General features: G+C 44.0%; 1 protein-coding gene across 1 annotated transcript in view; it reads left to right on the forward strand.

Annotated features, from left to right (window-relative positions):
- The first annotated feature begins 1839 nt into the window (after nt 1–1839).
- The window catches only part of gna12a (guanine nucleotide binding protein (G protein) alpha 12a), a 28105-nt gene continuing 14944 nt past the window's right edge, over nt 1840–15000 (forward strand). Inside the window, exons 1-2 of the mRNA XM_041840875.2 lie at nt 1840–2829; nt 9258–9473. Coding sequence (XP_041696809.1) covers nt 2512–2829; nt 9258–9473 — 534 coding nt within the window. The 5' untranslated portion in view covers nt 1840–2511. The remainder of the gene's footprint in view (nt 2830–9257; nt 9474–15000) is intronic.

A 15000-nucleotide genomic window follows, 5' to 3' on the forward strand; every position in this document is an offset into this window, starting at 1 on the left:
CTATTTTGTGAAGTGCACCAGTCCCTCCTGCAGCAAAGCACCCCCACAGCATGATGCTGCCACCCCCGTGCTTCACGGTTGGGATGGTGTTCTTCGGCTTGCAAGCCACCCCCTTTTTCCTCCAAACATAACGATGGTCATTATGGCCAAACAGTTCTATTTTTGTTTCATCAGACCAGAGGACATTTCTCCAAAAAGTATGATCTTTGTCCCCATGTGCAGTTGCAAACCGTAGTCTGACTTTTTTATGGTGGTTTTGGAGCAGTGACTTCTTCCATGCTGAGTGGCCTTTCAGGTTATGTGGATATAGGACTCGTTTTACTGTGGATATAGATACTTTTGTACCTGTTTCCTCCAGCATCTTCACAAGGTCCTTTGCTGTTGTTCTGGGATTGATTTGCACTTTTCGCACCAAAGTACGTTCATCTCTAGGAGACAGAACGCATCTCCTGAGCGGGATGACGGCTGCGTGGTCCCATGGTGTTTATACTTGCGTACTATTGTTTGTACAGATGAACGTGGTACCTTCAGGCGTTTAGAAATTGCTCCCAAGGATGAACCAGACTTGTGGAGGTCTACAATTGTTTTTCTGAGGTCTTGGCTGATTTCTTTTGATTTTCCCATGATGTCAAGCAAAGAGGCACTGAGTTTGAAGGTAGGGCTTAAAATACATCCACAGGTACACCTCCAATTGACACAAATTATGTCAATTAGCCTATCAGAAGCTTCTAAATCCATGACATAATTTTCTGAAATTTTGCAAGCGGTTTAAAGGCACAGTCAATTTAGTTTATGTAAACTTCTGACCCACTGGAATTGTGATACAGTGAATTATAAGTGAAATAATCTGTCTGTAAACAATTGTTGGAAAAATTACTTGTGTCATGCACAAAGTAGATGTCCTAACCGACTTGCCAAAACTATAGTTTGTTAACAAGAAATTTGTGGAGTGGTTGAAAAACGAGTTTTAATGACTCCAACCTAAGTGTGTGTAAACTTCTGACTTCAACTGTACATATATATATACATATCCTTTTTAAAAATATATTTCCCTTTATTACTTTCCAACCCCACAACCCCTTCCCTAATTGGAGTAAACTAGTGAACAACAACGCTTAGGCCTCACCTTCCAGCTTATACATACTATATACAGTTTATGGACACAGACAATTTTACAATAATTATATTTTGTTTGTTTTTACTCCTGAACTTCCTCTACCCTCAACCTCTCCGATCGTTTTCATGATGTCCATCCTGTTTGCTTCTATATGCCATATCTTTCTAACTGTGCTCTTTCACAAAAGCTCTCAACCTATAACCTATATACTTTTTATGGACACACAATGCTTTACATTGGTTCTCTTGTTGTTATTAGTTGTTGTTAGTTGTTATTAGTCCCATCCTTCAACTCCATTCAACACCGTCCCATCTATCTCTTAACACCATCCATATTGGATTTCCAGTGTTCTTTCTTGGTTAAACGTATTTCCTAATGGATCTAACAGTTTGTCATGCCATCTGTGTTTTCCCCCAAACTATAACATTCTGACCATCCCAGTAGCTAATCTAATCTATAGGGGGTGAGTCGGTGTAGGGCCAGGCGCCTCCCATAGTGATAGAGTGGTGTTGAGTCGCCCCCTAGCGACCGCCGGAGTAGCAGCAGCAGTCCAAGACTAGACCAAAACAGTATGCAGCGGACAGGGAACAGCCCAACTCTGTGTAGGCCACTACCGGGCCACTACCGGGCCAAATGCATTTATATATCGCAGTGGCTTCGAAACAGCACCCCCTGTTAGTCATCTAGTGTATATATAAACCATTGGGCCAGACTCCCTTGCTCTCTCTCTCTCTCTAGCCTTTGTCAGTGTTCTCAAGTTCACAAATCCCAGGGGATCCTCCTAAACTACATCGAGGCAAAATTTGCTTTTATTTTACTGACGTTTGTTTGTTAGGTAGGCTAAACTTTAGTCTAGATACACGGACGGCGATATCGTTTATAATGAGTTTATAACGCTTGTTGGACGACTTTTGTCTCGACTTTTGTCTCTTTGTTTTTTTTTCCTGTCCACTTCGCTGGTTCTTTATTTGAGAAGAGAAGACATCCAACTCTTAACCAAAATGGACACGGGAGTATCTCCAGCTCGCGCAGCTATGCGGGCCGGTTCGCATAACGGATAAATAAAGAGGATACATCTCTATTAATGGACGACAAAATCTTATTTAGATTTAGATAATCCTACCTCTTAAACTTTTAGGCTAATATAAATGTATTAAAGCGGAGTGGATTATCTCGTATGTCAAGGATTTGTATAACGAAATAGCCTAATTTCTCACTTTTTTCCTCAGAGCGGATGAGACAATCTGGGTTGTTATTTCGATTCGATAACCCTGCTACTACTAAAACGTTATAATCGAACCGTAGCCTATTGAATGGGAGTGTAGGCTGGATTCTTCTCGTATTATGAAAAGGTTCTGCTGAAGTTTGGTGGGTTGGTTGGTTAAAAACGGACCATGTCGGGAGTGGTGCGGAGCCTGAGCCGCTGTCTGCTGCCGGCCGAGGCCACCCGAGATGCGGGCGGCAGCAAGGACAGGATCCGGGAAAGGGACGCGGTCCAGGAGCGAGAGGCTCGTCGGAGGAGCCGGGAGATTGACGCCATGCTTTCCCGAGAGAGGCGTGCTGTGAGGCGGCTGGTGAAGATCCTTCTCCTCGGTGCAGGAGAGAGCGGCAAGTCGACCTTCCTCAAACAGATGAGGATTATTAATGGAAAAGAGTTCGATAAGAAAGCCCTGCTGGACTTCCGGGACACAATCTTTGAGAATATCATAAAGGTAACCAATATAAATACTTTAGATAAGAGTTATAACCAATGTGACTCATGCAGTGGCAGGCCTATGTTATTGTAGCAGAGCATTTCTCCAGGGGAAAACAACGTTATTCATTCAATTCTCCATGCACTGCATTGACACGCATTAGACATAGGCCCATCCTAGTTAGTTCAATTGAAAAGCACAAGTTCTGAGTGTTGATCTTATTGACAAAACATTGGATATTAGGTCCTCTGTAGCTCAATGTGTAGAGCATGGCGCGTGTAACGCCAGGGTAGTGGGTTCGATCCCCGGGACCACCCATACGTACAAAAATGTTTGCACAGGTGACTGTAAGTCGCTTAGGATCAAAGCGTCTGCTAAATGGCATCTTATTATATTATTAGGTCAGTTTCCTCTCTGGTAGGACTGGGGCAGGGAAAACTGGTCCTAGATCAGCGGTTAGGTTAGTATCTAATAGATCAGTGGTCCAATTGCAGACCAGATGTACACTGTGTACCTAACTATAACACATTAACCATGACACAGTGTGACTCACGTCTGGCTCTCATGCTGTGTTCAAATGCTGATCAGAACTCGGATATTTCAGACACGCTAAGCAAGTCTGACATTTCAGAGTTTCCTAGTTCTGACTAGCATATTAACGTGGCATCAGCCAGCAGACTTAGATATGTATGTGTGCCCGAGCACGTGTGTGTGTGTCACTGAAGTGAGGTAGTGACTACTAGCTTCTCTCTCTTTCTCTGACACACACTCACACTCACAAACACACTCACTCACTCACTCACACACACACACACAGAGAGCTGAAAAAGGACTCAATTGTCATACTTGAGTAAAAGTAAAGATACCTTGATAGAAAATGATTGAAGTAAATGTGAAAGTCACACAGTAAAATCCTACATGAGTAAAAGTCTAAAAGTATTTGGTTTTAAATATACTTACAGTTGAAGTCGATAGTTTACATACACCTTAGCCAAATACATTTAAACTCAGTTTTTCACAATTCCTGACATTTAATCCTAGTAAAACATTCCCTGTCTTAGGTCAGTTAGGATCACCACTTTATTTTAAGAATGTGAAATGTCAGAATAATAGTAGAGAGAATTATTTATTTCAGCTTTCATTTCTTTCATCACATTCCCAGTGGGTCAGAAGTTTACATACACTCAATTAGTATTTGGTAGCATTGCCTTTAAATTGTTTAACATGGGTCAAACGTTTCGGGTAGCCTTCCCACAAGCTTCCCACAATAAGTTTGGTGAATTTTGGCCCATTCCTCCTGACAGAGCTGGTGTAACTGAGTCAGGTTTGTAGGCCTCCTTGCTCGCACACGCTTTTTCAGTTCTGCCCACACATTTTCTATAGGATTGAGGTCAGGGCTTTGTGATGGCCACTCCAATACCTTGACTGTTGTCCTTTTTGGCACAACTTTGGAAGTATGCTTGGGGTCATTGTCTATTTGGAAGACCTATTTGCAACCAAGCTTTAACTTCCTGACTGATGTCTTGAGATGTTGCTTCAATATATCCACATCATTTTCCTTCCTCATGATGCCATCTATTTTGTGAAGTGCACCAGTCCCTCCTGCAGCAAAGCACCCCCTCAAGATGCTGCCACCCCCGTGCTTCACGGTTGGGATGGTGTTCTTCGGCTTGCAAGTTACCCCCTTTTTCCTCCATACATAACGATGGTCATTATGGCCAAACAGTTCTATTTTTGTTTCATCAGACCAGAGAACATTTCTCCAAGAAGTACGATCTTTGTCCCCATGTGCAGTTGCAAACCGTAGTCTTGCTTTTTTATGGCAGTTTTGGAGCAGTGACTTCTTCCTTGTTGAGCGGCCTTTCAGGTTATGTGGATATAGGACTCGTTTTACTGTGGATATAGATACTTTTGTACCTGTTTCCTCCAGCATCTTCACAAGGTCCGTTGCTGTTGTTCTGGGATTGATTTGCACTTTTCGCACCAAAGTATGTTCATCTCTAGGAGACAGAATGCGTCTCCTTCCTGAGCGGTATGACGGCTGCGTGGTCCCATGGTGTTTATACTTGCGTACTATTGTTTGTACAGATGAACGTGGTACCTTCAGGCGTTTGGAAATTGCTCCCAAGGATGAACCAGACTTGTGGAGGTCTACAATTCTTTTTCTGAGGTCTTGGCTGATTTATTTTGATTTTCCCATGATGTCAAGCAAAGAGGCACTGAGTTTGAAGGTAGGCCTTGAAATATATCCACAGGTACACCTCCAATTGACTCAAAATATGTCAATTAGCCTATCAGAAGCTTCTAAATCCATGACATAATTTTCTGAAATTTTGCAAGCGGTTTAAAGTCACAGTCAATTTAGTTTATGTAAACTTCTGACCCACTGGAATTGTGATACAGTGAATTATAAGTGAAATAATCTGTCTGTAAACAATTGTTGGAAAAATTACTTGTGTCATGCACAAAGTAGATGTCCTAACCGACTTGCCAAAACTATAGTTTGTTAACAAGAAATTTGTGGAGTGTTTGAAAGTTTTAATGACTCCAATCTAAGTGTATGTAAACTTCCAACTTCAACTGTAAGTATCAAAAGTAAAAGTATAAAGAATTTCAAATTCCTTATATTAAGCAAACTAGACGGCCCAGTTTTCTTGATTTTTTAATTTACGGACAGCCAGGGGCACACTCCAACACTCAGACATAATTTACAAATGAAGCATGTGTGTTTAGTGAGTCCGCCAAATCAGAGGCAGTAGGGATGACCAGGGATGTTCTCTTGATAACTGTGTGAATTGGACCATTTTCCTGTCCTGCTAAGCATTGAAAATGTAAGGAGTACTTTTGGGTGTCAGGGGAAAATGTATGGAGTAAAAAGTACATTATTTTCTTTAGGAATGTAGTGAAGTAAAAGTAAAAGTTGTCAAAAATATAAATAGTAAAGTACAGATACCCCCAAAAAACGACTTAAGTACTTTCAAGTATTTTTACTTAAGTACTTTACACAACTGCGTTTGCCGCTAACATTATGAATAGGGTGCATAATTAGGCTTTTCCCCTACGCCTGTTGGCAAGACCGCCAATACAATCTCCCCTCGCACAAAGGCTTGACCGCCAATACAATCTCCCCTCGCACAAAGGCTTGACCTTAAGTACTTTATACCACTGCTCGCATACACACACACACACACACACACACACACACACACACACACACACACACACACACACACACACACACACACACACAGAGAGACGAGACGAGACAATTCAGTTATATATTTTTTTATCTACTGTTTAATTACTGGGGTCTTAATGAAACACACACGTCTGACACACGCACACACATACGGTTAGACTGTCTGTCTGCTGGTGGTGAGAAACAGAGACAGGGGGTCGATACGATTTAACCCATTATCTGGATCTTCTGGGTTAGCTAAAGAAGCTTCTGTTGTAACCAATGTTCCCTCTGAGCTGCACCATGGGCACAGCACAGCACCACCGGGACTGCCGCGCAGAAGAAATACCAGCCCGCGCAGAGAAGCACGAGATCGAACTTAACTCAACTTTTCTGGAGTTTTCCCCGTTAGTGGGAATTTTCCCTTTACTGTGGGAATTGTGATCAAATCAACACAATATTAGCCACTTTCAATGTGACATACCGAAAACAAAACCAACTATGCAAGATATTTTGTTGTAGGCAGAACGCATCAAAGAAAGGATTTTATTGCATTGACAGGCACTACTCAGCCCTTACTCTACACAGACCGGTGCGGCATAACCGATCAGAGCTGCAGTAGGCCTATATGCAAATAAGCCATTGCCATATATGGATCTGTGCCGTTCACTTTGAACTGGACTGTGTTTACAGCATGAGCGGTTGTGAGTAGATGCGCTTGTTTTGAGATCAAAGCGAGAGCTGCATGTAGCCACGTGTGCACATTTAGTTCATATCCTTTGTTAGTTAGTGGGTTATTAGCCCAGTTATAGATCATTTGTAGTCAGCAATAGGGGAGTGATTGCTTCCTACAAGAGCACAAAACGTATACATTTCTAGACATCTTTGAAAAGCGAGTCAGGTAAAGAGCTTTTTTTTTTTTGTCTTAAAGGGGCAGTGTTGTATTTTGAGACAGGCTTCAATAAGCTAAGTAGCCAATAGGCAGAGGGTAGCATAATTTGTTGGATACTCTGTAATAATGGTGTGGGAATAATAATGCATTGTATTTTGTAAAGTGGTTTCTTGCATCAAACAACACAACATTTTCAGTCGCCTCCTTGTCTGAAGGACAAGTGGATAAACAGGTTAATGTCAAGCCCTGCATGTTTTTTTTCAAATGGAATGTAGACCTACATTGAACACCACCCATTGGCTGCTACTGTAGGCTGAATGGTAGAACAGCTATTTCCATGCGTAAATGTTATGGGATGCATTTTCTCCATTGTTTTTGATGGTAGGCCACTCTGGTAGGCCTACATTATGATCAAATAGCCACAGTATCCTACTTGGCCACTGTCTAAAACTGTAACTTAAAGCGGGTACAGCCTCAGTGTTCACAGTAAACGCACGCTGGAAGTTGCACAGAATTTTCACAACGTTCAAGTTTGCGCTCAGCAAATCAAATCAAATGTTATTGGTCACATGCGCCGAATACAACAGGTGCAGACATTACAGTGAAATGCTTACTTACAGCCCTTAACCAACAGTGCATTTATTTTTTACAAAAAATATAAAAATAAAACAACAACAAAAAAAAGTGTTGAGAAAAAAAAGAGCAGAAGTAAAATAAAATAACAGTAGGGAGGCTATATATACAGGGGGGGTACATTGGACCTGAAATTTGAGGGAACATTGGTTATAACATAGAATATACTTCTGGGTTAGTTAAAGAAGCTTCTGTTGTAACATAGAATAGCCTACAATAATGTGTGTGTAAGTGTGTGAAAGATCTATGAGCTACGTGAGTACCAGTAGATACATACATACACTGGAACACTGGTTGAGGCCCAAAATACCATATTTACTACCATAATACTGTATTTTGTTGTTGTTATTCTGTCTCTCACTGTTCAAATAAACCTACCATTAAAATTATAGACTGATCATGTCTTTGTCAGTGGGTAAACGTACAAAATCAGCAGGGGATCAAATACTTTTTTCCCTCACTGTATATATTGTTCTATAGGGGATGGGTGTGTTGGTGGATGTATATATTCATGTATATATTGTTCTATAGGGGATGGGTGTGTTGGTGGATGTATATATTCATGTATATATTGTTCTATAGGGGATGCGTGTGTTGGTGGATGTATATATTCATGTATATATTGTTCTATAGGGGATGCGTGTGTTGGTGGATGTATATATTCATGTATATATTGTTCTATAGGGGATGGGTGTGTTGGTGGATGTATATATTCATGTATATATTGTTCTATAGGGGATGCGTGTGTTGGTGGATGTATATATTCATGTATATATTGTTCTATAGGGGATGCGTGTGTTGGTGGATGTATAAATTCATGTATATATTGTTCTATAGGGGATGCGTGTGTTGGTGGATGTATATATTCATGTATATATTGTTCTATAGGGGATGCGTGTGTTGGTGGATGTATATATTCATGTATATATTGTTCTATAGGGGATGCGTGTGTTGGTGGATGTATATATTCATGTATATATTGTTCTATAGGGGATGGGTGTGTTGGTGGATGTATATATTCATGTATATATTGTTCTATAGGGGATGCGTGTGTTGGTGGATGTATATATTCATGTATATATTGTTCTATAGGGGATGCGTGTGTTGGTGGATGTATAAATTCATGTATATATTGTTCTATAGGGGATGCGTGTGTTGGTGGATGTATATATTCATGTATATATTGTTCTATAGGGGATGTGTGTGTTGGTGGATGTATATATTCATGTATATATTGTTCTATAGGGGATGCGTGTGTTGGTGGATGTATATATTCATGTATATATTGTTCTATAGGGGATGCGTGTGTTGGTGGATGTATATATTCATGTATATATTGTTCTATAGGGGATGTGTGTGTTGGTGGATGTATATATTCATGTATATATTGTTCTATAGGGGATGAGTGTGTTGGTGGATGTATATATTGTTCTATAGGGGATGCGTGTGTTGGTGGATGTATATATTCATGTATATATTGTTCTATAGGGGATGCGTGTGTTGGTGGATGTATATATTCATGTATATATTGTTCTATAGGGGATGCGTGTGTTGGTGGATGTATATATTCATGTATATATTGTTCTATAGGGGATGCGTGTGTTGGTGGATGTATATATTCATGTATATATTGTTCTATAGGGGATGGGTGTGTTGGTGGATGTATATATTCATGTATATATTGTTCTATAGGGGATGGGTGTGTTGGTGGATGTATATATTCATGTATATATTGTTCTATAGGGGATGCGTGTGTTGGTGGATGCGCGGGACAAGCTGGGGATTCCGTGGCAGAACTCTGAAAATGAGAAGCACGGCATGTTTGTGATGTCATTCGAGGGGCGTGGTGGAGTGGCGGTGGAACCAATAGAATTCCAGCTTTATGGTCTGGCGCTGGACGCTCTGTGGAGGGATTCTGGGATACAGGAGGCCTACGCACGACGCAGTGAGTTTCAACTGGTGAGTCCTAGAGAGATACAGACACACACACACACACACAGAGATACACACAGACAGACACACACACACACACATGACAGCCGTGTCGGAGACAGAAAATCTGACAAAGAGACACACACTCAAATACACTCTTAGAAAAAAGGGTTCCAAAATGGTTCTTCGGCTGTCTCCATAGGATAACTATTTTTGGTTCCAAGTAGAACCCTTTTGGGTTCCAAGTAGAACCCTTTTGGGTTCCAGGTAGAACCCTTTTGGGTTCCAGGTAGAACCCTTTTGGGTTCCAGGTACAACCCTCTGTGGAAAGGGTTCTACATGGAACCCAAAAGGGTTCTTCAAGGGGTTTCTCCTATGGGGACAGCTGAAGAATCCTTGTAGATCCTAGACAGCACCGTTGTCTCTAAGAGTGTTTCCAAGCCTCATCTCAGGTTGAACTCTTTTGAACGTTGAACACAGCTCTAACTTATCTAGAGACTGTGACATCATAATAACAACACACTGTCTCTCTCTCTGACACAAACACACCACAGGGGGTGGACAGTGTAGTGTGTGTAGAGTCTGTACAGTGTGTAGTGTGTGTGTAGTGTGTGTACAGTGTGTAGTGTGTGTGTACTGTGTGTACAGTGTGTAGTGTGTGTGTGTAGAGTGTGTAGTGTGTGTGTAGAGTGTGTAGTGTGTGTGTAGAGTGTGGACTGTGTGTAGTGTGTGTGTAGGTTTGCATGTTCCCAGGTGTCTAGTCTAATCATTAATTTATCACTGTCTGACATTAAGAATTCACTCATGTCTTACCGCTGTGAGCTAGGTTATAGGACTACATCATGATGGAGCAGTGACTGTCTGATGAGGGCTGTCTCACCGCTGTGAGCTAGGTTATAGGACTACATCATGATGGAGCAGTGACTGTCTGATGAGGGCTGTCTTACCGTAGTGAGCTAGGTTATAGGACTACATCATGATGGAGCAGTGACTGTCTGATGAGGGCTGTCTTACCGCTGTGAGCTAGGTTATAGGACTACATCATGATGGAGCAGTGACTGTCTGATGAGGGCTGTCTTACCGCTGTGAGCTAGGTTATAGGACTACATCATGATGGAGCAGTGACTGTCTGATGAGGGCTGTCTTACCGTAGTGAGCGAGGTTATAGGACTACATCATGATGGAGCAGTGACTGTCTGATGAGGGCTGTCTTACCGCTGTGAGCGAGGTTATAGGACTACATCATGATGGAGCAGTGACTGTCTGATGAGGGCTGTCTTACCGTTGTGAGCTAGGTTATAGGACTACATCACGATGGAGCAGTGACTGTCTGATGAGGGCTGTCTTACCGCTGTGAGCTAGGTTATAGGACTACATCATGATGGAGCAGTGACTGTCTGATGAGGGCTGTCTTACCGCTGTGAGCGAGGTTATAGGACTACATCATGATGGAGCAGTGGCTGTCTGATGAGGGCTGTCTTACCGCTGTGAGCTAGGTTATAGGACTACATCATGATGGAGCAGTGACTGTCTGATGAGGGCTGTCTTACCGTAGTGAGCTAGGTTATAGGACTACATCATGATGGAGCAGTGACTGTCTGATGAGGGCTGTCTCACCGCTGTGAGCTAGGTTATAGGACTACATCACGATGGAGCAGTGACTGTCTGATGAGGGCTGTCTTACCGCTGTGAGCGAGGTTATAGGACTACATCACGATGGAGCAGTGACTGTCTGATGAGGGCTGTCTCACCGCTGTGAGCTAGGTTATAGGACTACATCATGATGGAGCAGTGACTGTCTGATGAGGGCTGTCTTACCGTAGTGAGCGAGGTTATAGGACTACATCATGATGGAGCAGTGACTGTCTGATGAGGGCTGTCTTACCGTAGTGAGCGAGGTTATAGGACTACATCATGATGGAGCAGTGACTGTCTGATGAGGGCTGTCTTACCGCTGTGAGCGAGGTTATAGGACTACATCACGATGGAGCAGTGACTGTCTGATGAGGGCTGTCTTACCGCTGTGAGCTAGGTTATAGGGACTACATCATGATGGAGCAGTGACTGTCTGATGAGGGCTGTCTTACCGCTGTGAGCGAGGTTATAGGACTACATCACGATGGAGCAGTGACTGTCTGATGAGGGCTGTCTTACCGCTGTGAGCTAGGTTATAGGACTACATCATGATGGAGCAGTGACTGTCTGATGAGGGCTGTCTTACCGCTGTGAGCGAGGTTATAGGACTACATCACGATGGAGCAGTGACTGTCTGATGAGGGCTGTCTTACCGCTGTGAGCTAGGTTATAGGACTACATCATGATGGAGCAGTGACTGTCTGATGAGGAACGGGCTACCGTCTTCAGAACTGGGAAAATAATTGTTTTATTTGCCTCATATAATGACAGAAAAATAAATAATATTATTTGTTCGATCTCTCATAAAGCTGTGATTGAGAATAGCCTATCCTTAGGCTATAGACTTTCATTCTTGATATTTTTTGAAAGCCACAACAACTTCAGGACAACACATTTGAAGGCTAGAATATTTGGTAAATAAAGCTACTGTTCATAACCTTAACTAGTCTGAAAACTTTTATGACAGGCCAGTAGGAGGAATGAGGATGGGCTTATTGGTCATTTGGTTTTAGTATGGAGGGATTGTCCCGGCCCGGCATGGATCATATCTTTCCTAATAAGCTGTAACTTGATTAAACTGTTCTACAGGCTATTGATATAGTTGGTTCTGTCTATTCAAATGACTTTTTGAGATGGAACTACGTTACGTTCATTGTTTGGTCGGGAGAAAGCCATGCATAAAACGATGAAGCTTAGCCTTCAGTCGTATTCATAGCCTATCGAATGGAGACAGAAGGGAATATAGGTTACGTTTTTAAAAACAGCAAGACAGTTAAGGAGTGTCCGTTATATATATATATATTCTTTTAAAGGCTATAGCCCTAATACCCATGCATCACACAGAGAGAGAGAGAGAGAGAGAGAGAGAGAGAGAGAGAGAGAGAGAGAGAGAGAGACAGAGAGAGAGAGGGAGGGAGAGAGTGAGAGACAGAGACAGAGAGAGACAATATTTTGTGCTGCTTTGGTGTAATTCTCTGTTTGGCCTACATTAACATTTACATTTTAGTCATTTAGTAGATGCTCTTAACCAGAGCGACTTACAGTTAGTGAGTGCATACATTTTTCATACTGGCCCCCTGTGGGAAACGAACCCACAACCCTGGCGTTGCAAGCGCCATGCTCTACCAACTGAGCTACAGGGGACCTACATTTCTCTCTGTCCTGCTGTGTGCTGTCCAGCTGTGTACTGTCCTACTATGTACTGTCCTGCTGTCCTGCTGTGTACTGTCCTACTGTGTCCTGTCCTGCTGTGTACTGTCCTGCTGTGTGCTGTCCTGCTGTGTACTGTCCTGCTGTGTGCTGTCCTGCTGTGTACTGTCCTGCTGTGTACTGTCCTGCTGTGTACTGTCCTACTGTGTACTGTCCTGCTGTCCTGCTGTGTCCTGTCCTGCTGTGTACTGTCCTGCTGTGTACTGTCCTGCTGTGTACTGTCCTGCTGTGTACTGTCCTACTGTGTACTGTCCTGCTGTCCTGCTGTGTCCTGTCCTGCTGTGTACTGTCCTGCTGTGTACTGTCCTACTGTGTACTGTCCTGCTGTGTACTGTCCTACTGTGTACTGTCCTGCTGTCCTGCTGTGTACTGTCCTGCTGTGTACTGTCCTGCTGTGTACTGTCCTGCTGTGTACTGTCCTACTGTGTACTGTCCTGCTGTCCTGCTGTGTCCTGTCCTGCTGTGTACTGTCCTGCTGTGTACTGTCCTGCTGTGTACTGTCCTGCTGTGTACTGTCCTACTGTGTACTGTCCTGCTGTCCTGCTGTGTCCTGTCCTGCTGTGTACTGTCCTGCTGTGTACTGTCCTACTGTGTACTGTCCTGCTGTGTACTGTCCTACTGTGTACTGTCCTGCTGTCCTGCTGTGTACTGTCCTGCTGTGTACTGTCCTGCTGTGTACTGTCCTGCTGTGTACTGTCCTACTGTGTACTGTCCTGCTGTCCTGCTGTGTCCTGTCCTGCTGTGTACTGTCCTGCTGTGTACTGTCCTGCTGTGTACTGTCCTGCTGTGTACTGTCCTGCTGTGTACTGTCCTGCTGTCCTGCTGTGTCCTGTCCTGCTGTGTACTGTCCTGCTGTGTGCTGTCCTGCTGTCCTGCTGTGTACTGTCCTGCTGTGTACTGTCCTGCTGTGTACTGTCCTGCTGTGTACTGTCCTGCTGTCCTGCTGTGTACTGTCCTGCTGTGTGCTGTCCTACTGTGTACTGTCCTGCTGTGTGCTGTCCTGCTGTGTGCTGTCCTGCTGTGTACTGTCCTGCTGTGTGCTGTCCTGCTGTGTGCTGTCCTGCTGTGTGCTGTCCTGCTGTGTACTGTCCTGCTGTGTGCTGTCCTGCTGTGTGCTGTCCTGCTGTCCTGCTGTGTGCTGTCCTGCTGTCCTGCTGTGTACTGTCCTGCTGTGTACTGTCCTGCTGTGTCCTGTCCTGCTGTGTGCTGTCCTGCTGTGTACTGTCCTGCTGTGTACTGTCCTGCTGTGTACTGTCCTACTGTGTACTGTCCTGCTGTGTACTGTCCTACTGTGTACTGTCCTACTGTGTACTGTCCTGCTGTGTACTGTCCTGCTGTCCTGCTGTGTCCTGTCCTGCTGTGTACTGTCCTGCTGTGTACTGTCCTACTGTGTACTGTCCTGCTGTCCTGCTGTGTACTGTCCTGCTGTGTGCTGTCCTGCTGTGTACTGTCCTACTGTGTACTGTCCTGCTGTGTACTGTCCTACTGTGTACTGTCCTGCTGTGTACTGTCCTACTGTGTACTGTCCTGCTGTCCTGCTGTGTACTGTCCTGCTGTGTACTGTCCTACTGTGTACTGTCCTGCTGTCCTGCTGTGTGCTGTCCTGCTGTCCTACTGTGTACTGTCCTGCTGTGTACTGTCCTGCTGTGTACTGTCCTGCTGTGTACTGTCCTACTGTGTACTGTCCTGCTGTCCTGCTGTGTGCTGTCCTGCTGTGTACTGTCCTGCTGTCCTGCTGTGTACTGTCCTACTGTGTGCTGTCCTACTGTGTACTGTCCTGCTAGATGGGGTGAGATGTGGTTAGATGGGGTGAGATGGGGTGAGATGTGGTTAGATGGGGTGAGATGGGGTGAGATGGGGTGAGATGGGGTGAGATGGGGTTAGATGGGGTGAGATGGGGTTAGATGGGGTTAGATGGGGTGAGATGGGGTGAGATGGGGTTAGATGTGGTTAGATGGGGTGAGATGGGGTGAGATGGGGTGAGATGGGGTGAGATGGGGTTAGATGGGGTGAGATGGGGTTAGATGGGGTGAGATGGGGTTAGATGGGGTGAGATGGGGTTAGATGGGGTGAGATGGGGTGAGATGGGGTTAGATGGGGTGAGATGGGGTGAGATGGGGTTAGATGGGGTGAGATGGGGTGAGATGGGGTTAGATGGGGTGAGATGGGGTTAGATGGGGTGAGATGGGGTGAGATGGGGTTAGATGGG

Source organism: Coregonus clupeaformis, chromosome 20, assembly GCF_020615455.1.
Source record: "Coregonus clupeaformis isolate EN_2021a chromosome 20, ASM2061545v1, whole genome shotgun sequence".
In the NCBI taxonomy this organism is placed as follows: domain Eukaryota; kingdom Metazoa; phylum Chordata; class Actinopteri; order Salmoniformes; family Salmonidae; genus Coregonus; species Coregonus clupeaformis.